Raw genomic sequence first — 11769 nt, 5'->3', positions numbered from 1 at the left:
ATTTTGGGAGTTGAGATACCCTAGTGCAACTTCTTTAATCTGTTTTCTTCGGCAATGTAAACCCGACTTGATGTAACCGTAAACTGTTTTCACTATCTGGCCACTTATGGGCCCCTGAATTAATACATATCAGGTGGGGATCCTCTCCCCCTCCGTTGACAGTAAAAAAAACTTCTTTAATTGTGAAGATCAAAGATCAAGGAAGAATGTGGTGCATATGCATGGCCGGAGCAAAAAAAACTGAGAGAGATTGTTCCAGGAGAGTAATTTTTGTTTACTCTAGCTACGTTTTGTTTTTATTTTTCTCTCTGTAATTGAGTAAAGTTTTGACTCTTCGATCTCTATCAATAGTTCAATACATGCCGGACCACAAAGCTGTTGGCGGGTTAAAAAAATTTGTTGGCACCGGCAGTACAAATGGTCCTTATTAACGGGGACACGAAGGAATGTCACCGCTAACGACAAGATATGAGTTGGAAGATACATTGGCAGCCACAGTGACATCAGTAGATTAGAAGGGAAAAAAAAGAGAGTAATGGACCCTATGCTATACAACATCACAACTTCACAGGGGGATAAAAAGTGGTACTACACGTGCCAGCCATGCATGCAGCACATGATTCTAATAGTGCATTCACAACAGGCACCACTGCCTAACAGCCATAACATGCATGCATAGTGGCAGTGGAGACGCACCAATGCGAAGCAGGCAGCAGCGGCATGATATGTGCATTATCATCAGTGTATGCATGGTTCACTCTAGGAGCGTGCGAGCAACATAATGTTAGGTCCCCATGCATGATGCATCCTTAACACAGGTACTTTTGTCATTTTGCATCACACAAAGAGCATTACTGAAAAACATCAGAGTCATGCTAAGTGACAACTTTAAGTTCTGAAATGACAATGAATCATATATATAGTCATTTTAATCACTAATTTGTGTAGGTGTCCTCCAAAAAGTTCATGATATATTAGAGGACAAAAGCTACTCACCCCAGTAATAAATACTTAACGACTTTGTCTTTTTCTCTTTAAATTCTATCTTCCACCACTATTTTTCTTGATTAGAATATATTTATGTTATCTAGTAAAGTAAGAGACTATAAAAGAATTCATTTTCAAGATAAATACATAGATATGGTTTTTATGATTCCAAATTAAATATTTGAATATTATTGGTGGTCAAAGTCTAGGTTGGATTTCTAATCAAAGTGTACGTCAATATATATATTTGCCACTAGAGAGAGTAAAAAAGGACCCATAGCTTGTTCAAGTAGTAGAAAGGGCCATATAAAACACATCACTCAATCTGATTCTGATCAAAGTGTCAATATAGGTATTTGTCTTCGACCCTAAGTCATTTTTTGTAGCTAATTAATAAGATAATCATTTCGTAGATTTTGCTTGCTATACATCTAGATTTACACTATTTTAGATACATAATTTCTAAAAAAACAAAACAGTCTATTTGAGACGGTCGGAGGGAGTACTAAAATTAAATGAAAAGGCATGAGAGGGAGCAATAGCTACTACGTTCAAGGTGCTATACGGTGCAAGTACTAATAATAGGGCCTTGTTTAGTTGCCTTCAAAATTCCAAAACTTTATAAGATTCCCTGTCACATCGAAGATATTAATAAGGACTTTGCCTTTTTCTCTTTAAATTCTATCTTCCACCACTAATTTTCTTGATTAGAATATATTTATGTTATCTAGTAAGGTATGAGACTATATATGAAAGAATTTTTTTCAAGATAAATACACAGATATGGTTTTTATATTTCCAAATTAAATATTTGAATATTATTGGTGGTCAAAGTCTAGGTTTGATTTCTGATCAAAGTGTCAATATATATGTTTGCCACTTGAGAGAGTAAAAAGGACCCATCGCTTGTTCAAGTAGTAGAAATTAAAGGGCCATATAAAACACACATCACTTAATCTGCTTCTGATCAAAGTATCAATATATTTGTCTTCGATCCTAAGTCAACCTTACTATTACTAATTGGAGGCTCCTTTTGAAGCCTCCAGGTGATGTCACCTAGGATTCTAGGTGGACAGTCTAAAAAATAGAGAAATCTTGCAAATTCTCACAAAATTCAGAAACATCTGGCCATCAATTCGGCAACTCTAATCATAATAGCCATTGGATCTGATATTTTTTTCTAATAAATTACCCACGTTTGCCATTATGAAAATAAAGTAAAGTAACCCCCTACACATGTATCTAAATTACCCACCTCTGCTATTATAAAAAATAATCTAAAGTAACCCCCTAATCTTCATGTAAATTACCCACTTATGCCATTATAAAATAATATCAAATAACCCCCTAAATTTTCGTATATAATCCAATGATATCATAATAAAAAATTGAAATAAACTCCAAATCTGAATCAAAATTATATTATTATAATAAAGTCTTAAATAGCATCAATATAAATTCTAAATTACTATTTCTATCATTATTAGTATATTATTTATGTTATTATTTATATAAAAATACTAACCATAATGTGTGTCATCGTATATTCATGTATAAGAGAAGAGATAAGAATACCAATTTTCATGTTGCCCACATATCCCAAACAAAGTGTTCAATTAAATACATATCAAACATATACGGAGATATGATGCAAAGTGAGAAAAAATTGTTAGTCACTAAACCTATCACATTTATTACATTACATAATGATAAATATGTATCTTTATAATACTGGATTAGAATATTTAATTTGTTAAAGAGAGTGTGAGATAGAAAATTATTAGATATTTCTAACTAGCCCGTGCAGGAGCACGGGTTGATAGACTAATTTTTTAGCTAATTAAATATCATTATTTTGTAGATTTTGCTTGCTACGCATCTAAATTGACACTATTTTAGATACACAATTTCTATAAAAACCAGAACATCCTATTTGAGACGGTCGGAGGGAGTACTAAAATTAAATGAAAAGGCATGAGAGGGAGCAATAGCCACTACGTTCAAGGTGCTATACGGTGCAAGTACTAATAATAAGGTTCTTTCAAAAGAACATGCAAAGGCCAACGGATGGATCCAAAGTCAACAGGCATAGCAAATCACGAGGAAGCTGAAGGCTGAAGCAGCCGCCTGACGTGCAGTGGTGCAGCTCCCTGACTTGACCAGCAGTAAATTAACTGTCACAATGCCACAGCATGCATGTACTTAGGGTCACAAGCCTGTCTCTCGCCTTATATTTTCTTCCTTTGATGTGGGCTCCTACTGCAAGCACCCCGTCCGTGTCCTAGCTACCAGCAGCTTCCTCTCCTCCGTTGTCTGGGCTTACAAGGCCAGGCATTGCCAGGGCCACTAACCTATACTTCTATGCCCTTGCTAATTCCAGATGGAGAGAAGAGAGAAGTGGAAACTAAAACTTGTACTACATGCCAAGGTCACTGTCACCGTATATACAGGGGGTCATATCACTTCTATTCATGACTCAATGTCTCATGTTTTCCATACAAATGAAACAACTTTTTTCACTAGCAATCAATTAAGAACTTTTTTCACTAGCAATCAATGTAGAGTACATTGGATATTACGATCAGCAGGAAACCTAAACCAAGGGAGTTCACACTCACTCCTATAGTACCTTCTCTCTTGTCCACCCCTAAGGCCTAAACTCCCAGTAGTACTTGACACCAACACCTGCTAGCTACCAACCTACCATGTAGGTAGGATAGCCCAGCTCAAAGGCTAAGCAAAGCATGCATGCAGCCCTAGGCCTTAGCCTGATGGATAGCCTCCCTTGTGCATGGCATGCCCCTCTCAACTAAATACTGGAGCAGGGCTTTGTAAGAGGTGCCCTTGTCTTTATTACCCTACCCTCTCTCTATCTCTATCTCTCTCTGCTCAAGCTGAGCTGAGCTGAGCTGCATGCATGCATGTCCTACACCAGCACAGGGTGACTGGATGAGGGAGAAAGAAGCAAAGGACAAAGGTCTACTGCCTATACATTTGTACAGATGTTTGTGTGTGTATGCGCATGTGTGATGTCTCTGAGTTTGCTTCGCGCTTGCAAGATCTAGAGTGAGAAGTGCCCTAGCTTACTCCATTTAATGATTCATGCAGCAGGAGAGGAGAGGCCTCAGCATCTCTGTTGCTGGTTGCAAACAAGATACAGCGCAGTGTTAAGAGTGTAGTGCTGCTGTGGGGCTTTCCTGCGTAGAGTTGTGGCGAGACATGTAAACCATCTCTCTCTTTCTCTCTCTGGACGTGGCCGGAGGAGAGAGAAGGGATCATCCAGCAGCCAGAGCTTCATTTGGATTGCAACCATCACAGAATCCAAGGATCACATTTGCTAGTAGTAGCTGCTTTCTTCAGCAGCATCTTGAGAGGGCTAGAGAGAGATCCGGGAGGCAGCAGACTATAGGTGTGTGCGTGTGTGAATGTGTGCTAGGAGAGAGAAAGGGGCGGCTGTGTGCAGAGAAGAGCACATGCGAACTGATAGAGAACTTTCAGGCTTTCCCCTCTCTCTCTCCCTCCCCACACAATAGCTGTACTGGAGTACTCTCTCACTCTTCTATCTACGCCCCAAACCAACACTTTAAAGATCCACAGCCTTTCACCCTATGCATTTGCATTTGCTGCTCCCAAACTGCACTACTGTCTTTTTGCTTTTGTGTCATCATACTAGTACTAGTAAACCGTAATAATCTACTCACATCACGCCCTTTCCTCCCCCCTGCTATATACCAGTTCTCTCTCTCTCTCTCTCTCTCTCTCTCTCTCTCTCTCTCCTATTCCACCCCACCATCCGATATATACCCCGGCCGTCCCCTTTTGTTTTTGGGATCCTCGATCTCTCCTTCTTCCAAAACTCCATTGCATCATAGTGTTCAGCACTTCAGCTGTCTCACTCCCTGCTCACTCTGCTCCACCATGTAAGAACCACAACTACCCCTCATCACTTTTCCGGTGGCTTCTACCATTGTTCATCTCCATGTCTTGTACATACATCTCTTCTTCGTTCTGAATCACTATTGTCTGTCTGTCTGTGTGTGCGTCTCCTGCTTATAAATGTGAACATCTGCTGCGTTCTCGTCTTTTTCCTGTTCATAAACCATGGTTCCTGTATGTTATTTGTTTGCTGTGTACACGGTGCTGAGTTCTTAATCAGCATGTGCTTTCACAAACGGTAGTCTGGATTTCCATGAACAGCTTCCTTGTTGTCTCAATGCTGCCGCGTTTATTCTCTCAATGCTGCTACTGTACTAGCTTTGTTCTATGCACAGCTTGTTCTTCTGAGATCCTGCGCGCTCATGCTTTTCTGTATAGAGAATCTTCTATAATAAACTTATGATTCGACCTCTACATAAACTGTGTTCTCCGATTCCTGGCCAAGAACTTAACTTTCTTTTGTGCGTGACCGTCTTATTCATGTTCCTTGAACTCCAGGAGGCAAGAAGGGAACCCTTTGGACCTGAACAACTTGCCGGAGGAGTACGGCAAGCAAGCGGTGGAGAGCTCCACGACCACCGCCACATCAAGCGCCCATGCAGTTCGTAAGTACTACAGCACTAATTTTCTCTTCTTTGATTCGAAGGTGAACTAATTGTGGCCGCTTCATGAAAGAAAGAAAAAGAAAATCCTATAACTGAACAGCAATGGGGTTGTTCCTAAAGTTCCCTACTGTTTTCTTTTTTGAAAAACAAAACATAAAATGTTTTCTGTGTGATGCGATAGATTCCTCATGGATGATCTAAAATGTCAGCAACAAAAGATCCAACTCGTTTTGTGCACAATATCTCAATTAATATGAAATGTAAGATCTTTCTACACACTTTGTAGTGCAGACCGATTTGTTCTTCTTACCAATGTATGTCTGCAGGGATCAAGAAGAAGAGTGGCGGAGGGAAGGATGATGCTGCCAAGGTGTATGAGTGCCGGTTTTGTTCCCTCAAGTTCTGCAAGTCTCAAGCGCTTGGCGGCCACATGAACCGGCATCGGCAAGGCAAGATCATACCCGAGAACCCTAGCTAATTGTGCCTTGGTTACATTTCTTTCCAATTTTATGGGTGATTGATTTCTGGGGTTTCTTCCAGAGAGGGAGAATGAAACCCTCAACCGTGCCCGGCAACTCGTCTTCGGCAACGAGAGCCTCGCCGCCGCCGGCGCGCAGATGAGGTGAGGAATACAGAATACTCCACCACTGCAGTCGATCATGGTCGGGCCGGCCTTCTCGTTGATTAGGGTTTCTTACGGGCGTTGCAATTTTCTCGGTGTAGTTTCAGGGATGTCAATTTGGGAGGCGCTGCCCCATCGACCATGCTAGGAGGAGGCTTCCGGGGAATCGCCACCGGCGGCAGCGGCATCGGCGACCCGTGCGTCCAGTTCCGGCCGGTTCATCCGCGGCCGCCGTACCATTACCTCTACACGGCGGCGGCGCCACCATCCACACTGCACCCGATGAGCTACCCGGCGACTTACCCGGGTCCTCCGCGCCAGCCTGCGGTCGGCGACTACGTCATCGGCCACGCAATCTCCGCCGGCGACGCACTGATGCAGCCGCCACACCGCGGCAGCTTCTCCTGCTTCGGAGGCCCACTCGCCGCGCCGCCGGCAGCAACGGCGGCGCTCGCCGTTGCAGCGAACGTGCAGGCCGACAAAGTTAACTGCAACTGCAGCTTCGGCTGCGGCGGCGGCCACAGCAGAAATAATAATGTGAACGCCTCCTCTTGAGCAGACGCGACCGTACGCAATGGTTTATTTTTTAGAATTGGGAATATATATTAAACATATTTCAGCTTCTGTATCGATTGATATATATAGCTGTTCAAAGCTTCTGTATCGATTGATATATATAGCTGTTCAAAACCACAATCCACACAGCAACAAGCGTCCGAGCAAGACAAAACAGAGTAGCGGAAATAAAAGAGACTAAAAAATGCTTAGACATAGGTGTTGCGAAAATGGCCTCTCATGCCATATTTCAATATAATGTTTTGGCGATTGATAACACACAACATTTGGACTAATATGATTGTTAAGATGACCATTCTCAGGCTTTTAGGTTCAAGTGATGACAAATAGAAGATAGGCGTAGCTAGGCCTGAAGGGCGGCCCCTACGGTCCAAAGGACAAAGAATTGAAGAGACCGTGAAGAAACCAAGTCAAAGAAATCAAGACAAGAGATACTTTAGTATCACCGGCTGAACCGACACTGAGAAAATCACATACGTCGATGCATTGACTTGAAGCACACCAGGAACTTTGGTTTCACCGGTTGAACCGACGTTAGGGAAGTTGAATTCGTTGGTGCAATGGATCCAGAAGCTGAGGCAAGGTCTATACACCGGATGAACTGACGATGGGGTCTTGGTGAACGTCGGTGCAGTTGTCCAGAGAGTTGGTTTTTCAGAGTTCACAGGACAACTACACTCACCGGTTAAACCGACGCAGCATCGGTTGATTGCCCGTACACGTAACAGCTAGTTTTTGAGGCGGGCAGTTTAGTATCACCGGTTGAACCGACGATGGCTATTGGAGGTGCGTCGGATTAACCGGCGTTAAGTATTTTTCTGGCAGCTTTTCTCCAACGGCTATATTTGCTTGTGCTGCCTATATATACCCCCAAGGTCGGGGTCATTTGAGGGTGCTGGAGTTGCTGAAACCTGCTACACTTGAAGAATACCTCCAACCACCTTAGAGCTTCATTGTACATCATATAGGCTTAAGCACACTTGTGAGAGTGCTTAGTGCTTGATTAGGCTTAGTTCTTGAGAGAACTAGCTTGAGTGAAAGTCTTGCTGCGGCAAGCATCTTGTGTACTCGTCGTGTGACCCTCCGACTTGGTGTGGAAAGGCAACGACATTTTGTGCGGTGAAGGAGACCCCTCTTGGTGAGAAGCTCCGATAGTGAAGACGGTGCCGTGGGTGACGCTTCGAGAGAGACGGTGGCGGTGGCCTTGTCTTGGTGACTTGGGGTCACTTAGCCTTTGCTTGCCGGGAGCCTTGGTGGCGAACGCAAGACGGTGATCAAGCGGTGAGACTCGGCATCACACTTGTTCGTGTTGGACAAGTGGCCGTGGACGTAGGGAGGGACTTGGTGTCCTAACCGAACCACGTTAAATCGTGTGTCTTGGTGTCTTCACGAGAATTTGCATATTCTCTCCCTTACCTCTTTACTTACCGTATTACGTTTACGCATTTACTCTATCTTGCGTGACTTTACTTTCCTAGTTAGTTTGATTAGAATTGGCTATAGGTTGCAAGTCTTTTATTGGTAAGTAGAGAGTAGCATAGATAAACCTTAGTCATAACTAGCATGTGTAGGACGTGTTAGGTTTATCTTATGCAAATAAATTGAGCCCTAGGATAGAAAGCGATTAGCGACCCTATTCACCCCCTCCCCCTCTAGGGTTGGACACCCCGGTGATCCTTACAATAGGCAATCTGATTAATGAAAGGCCATCCATTCGAAGTGAAGATTTCCTTGGCAGAACACTCAAGTGCGCGACACCCCTCTAACACCAGTGGGCTTTCCTCTTCTTTTTGCAGCAGCGCTCAAAACCGGATCCAATAAGTTCCTCTGAACAGCACCTGCAGAGACGAAGAAACTCGCGCACAGTTAAAAGTAATGTCATTTCGTGTTAACCAGATCGCCCATAAGATTGCACATGCTCCCACTAAAGCCTGATATTTACGTTGTTTTCTCAGCCCATTTAACCAGTAAGTGAACATATTATTCACATTTAACGGCATAGGTAAATTAAAAACAACACTTATCAGTATCCATAAGAATTTAGCGTTGTGGCAATCAAAAAAAAGGTGATGTATTGTTTCATCAAGATTACAGTAACAACATTTTAAACTCCATTTCCATCGCTGTCTAGCTAAATTATCCTTAGTGAGAGTAACCCCTTTAATCAAGTGCCACATAAAAATCTTAATCTTAAGAGGCAATTTAAGTTTCCAGATAATATGATTATGAGGTATTATATTAGTGGTTGTTATTGCCCTATACATAGATCGCACTGAAAAAACCCATTATGATGCAGAGACCACACAAAAGTGTCACTTTGATCTTGTAGCTGAATATCCATTACTCTAGCCACCAGTTGGTGCCACAAGAGATCTACGAAAAGAGACATTTAGTGGAGTCGAGCTTAGAACATGGCTGACTAACGCAGATTTTTTCTGGCAATGTTATACAGGGTCGGGTATTGATTTTTAAGAGGTTCAATATCAAGCCAGGAATCTTCCCAGAATCTGATCTGAGACCCATTACCCAACTTAAATTTGCCCCATCTCAGGAACTCAGATTTGACACTCATGAGACCCGACCAAAAATGTGAATCTCCAGGCAAGTGTTCAACCTGAGTAAGAGATCTATACCGAAGGTATTTCCTCCTAAGCAGAGTTTGCCACATCCCTTGTTCATTTATTAGCTTAAAAAGCCATTTGCTTAGCAAACATTTATTTTATGCATCTAGATTCAAGATTCCCAAACCCCCTTGGTCTTTTGAGCAGCAAAGGACACTCCATCTTGTCAGTCTATACTTTTTTTTTATGTTCGTTACTTTGCCAAAAAAACCTAGATCTATAGAAATCTAGCTTTTTTAGAACCTCACGAGGAACTTCAAAGAATGAAAACATAAACAATGGTAAGCTGCTAAGCACAGAGTTAATAAGGACTAGCTTTCCACCAGCAGAAAGCAACTTCCCTTTCCATCCGCTTAACCTCTTTTGGAATCTTTCATCAACACCCTTCCAATCTGAATTTTGAAGTCTTCTGTAATGCATAGGTATTCCTAGGTATCGAAACGGAAACATACCTTGGCTGCAGCCAAAGATTTGTTCATATTCCATTCGGACAGCCTGGGCCTCCCCAAAGCAGAATAATTCGCTTTTATGAAAATTAATCTTGAGGCCAGACAGTTGTTCAAAATCACATAGTAAAAGTTTGAACTGCTGGTTTTCTTTGGCTCTCTCAATTAATATTGCCAGCATGTCAACAACAATATTAAAGAGTATGGGAGAAAGAGGATCTCCTTGCCTAACTCCTTTTCTCGTTTGGAAGTAGTGCCCTACATCATCGTTTACTTTTATGGCTACCGAACCTTTGGTTATCACTTGATTAATCCAAGCACACCATGTCGTTGAAAAGCCTTTCATTCGCAACACTTGTTGAAGAAATGGACATTTCACCTTGTCATATGCTTTTTCAAAATCAAGTTTTAAGATAACCCCATTTTTCTTTTTCTTATGCATTTCATGAATTGTTTCATGTAGAATGACCACTCCCTCCAGGATGTGCCGTCCTAGAATGAAAGCTATTTGAGATGGTCTGATTATTTTTTGAGCTACAACGGATAATCTATTCGTGAGTACTTTTGTGAAAATTTTGAAGCTAACATTTAAAAGACATATCGGCCTATATTGTTGCACTTTGGTGGCATCCTCCTTTTTGGGTAGTAGGGTAATCACACCAAAGTTCAAACTGTGTAAAGGCAACTCGCCCCTGTGGAATTCTACAAACAACTGAATCAGGTCAGCCTTAATAGTTTCCCAAAAAAAATTGGTAGAACTCCGCTGGGAATCCATCCGGACCAGGTGCCCTATTGTGTTCCATTTGGAACACCGCATCTCTAATTTCCTTTTCAGAGAACTCATCACAGAGAAATTCATTTTCTATTTGAGACACCTGAGGAATGTCCTCCGTAGTGTCCTCATTTAGAGAAAAATCATTCTGCACTGGCTCTCCAAAAAGGTTTTTGTAGTATTCTGTGATATAAGTTTTAAGATTATCATGACCTACAATAGTCCCATCATCTTGTTCTAGCTGAAATATCCTAGTTTTACGATGTCTACCATTAGCTACAAGCTGAAAAAATCTCGTGTTTGCGTTCCCTTGCAAAAGTCTGGTAGCTTTAGATCTCTAGAACCAATAAAGTTCCTCTTCTCTAAGCAACCCAGAAAGCTCCGCAGACAAAACACGTTTGTGTTCCAACTCTTGTGGTGATAACAGAGTGGATTCAGCTTTTCTATCTAAGATATCCAGCTGTTGGAGGAGGAAACTTTTCTTTTTTTTGTTTTGTCCTACTTGATTTTTTGCCCATCCACGCAGATATCTGCGGACCGTTCTGATCTTGTTTTGCCATCTCTGTAATGGTGATGTGCCTCATTTTTCTGCTTTCCACACATTTGTTATCAAATAAAAAAAACCGTCTTTCCACGCAATGGTTAATGCAGTTAAGTTAGTGTAAAGAGGCAAGAAATTAAATTAGGAAGCTTGTTTTGGACACTAAAGGGCGGAGACGTGTTCTAAGATTCTACTTCTAGTTAAGTATATGCATGCCTGAACTGGATCAGTAGTGCTAAATCTTTGGTTTCTGTTGCATGAATTCTTGGTTTTGGTACTTGGAGTATTTGATAACAGATGCTTAATTTGCAAAAAAAATGCACACTCAAATAATTATGCATGTATAAGCATAATAATGACCGCATGTATATATTTCTGAAACTTGAATTTGGTTATTAGTTCCCATTATTGCAATGTGTTATGAACATAGCAAATTAAAAGTCTAATACTTTAAGATTACGATTTGCGAGTCATCAAGAGCTTGAAATTCAGAATTTAAATAGTTTGATAGCGTCGCACAACTAAAAATGGCAATGCCACCTTTTTATCGTTTCAAAAAATATTACTTTTTGTGACGAATGGGAGTATTAACGGTTACTTGTGTTCAAGAGTGTTACATTCTGGGAATATCTTCTGAACATATAAAGACTGTTCATTTAGATT

At 41.4% G+C, this 11769-nt stretch overlaps 1 protein-coding gene across 1 annotated transcript; it reads left to right on the top strand.

Annotated features, from left to right (window-relative positions):
- The first annotated feature begins 4742 nt into the window (after window positions 1–4742).
- Window positions 4743–6770, top strand: LOC120710483 (zinc finger protein STAMENLESS 1-like). The gene is made up of 5 exons (XM_039996161.1): window positions 4743–4907; window positions 5422–5528; window positions 5855–5977; window positions 6069–6150; window positions 6252–6770. Coding segments are annotated over exons 1-5 (768 nt in total). The 5' UTR covers window positions 4743–4905; the 3' UTR covers window positions 6706–6770.
- Window positions 6771–11769: the final 4999 nt, after the last annotated feature.

Source organism: Panicum virgatum, chromosome 5K, assembly GCF_016808335.1.
Source record: "Panicum virgatum strain AP13 chromosome 5K, P.virgatum_v5, whole genome shotgun sequence".
Lineage (NCBI taxonomy): Eukaryota > Viridiplantae > Streptophyta > Magnoliopsida > Poales > Poaceae > Panicum > Panicum virgatum.
This window is presented reverse-complemented; position numbering and strand designations above follow the sequence as displayed.

Coding starts and splice junctions, on each gene's coding strand:
- LOC120710483 (XM_039996161.1), top strand. Junction 5,529..5,854: donor ATCAAGCGCCCATGCAGTTC/GTAAGTACTACA, acceptor GTATGTCTGCAG/GGATCAAGAAGAAGAGTGGC. Junction 6,151..6,251: donor GCCGCCGGCGCGCAGATGAG/GTGAGGAATACA, acceptor TTCTCGGTGTAG/TTTCAGGGATGTCAATTTGG.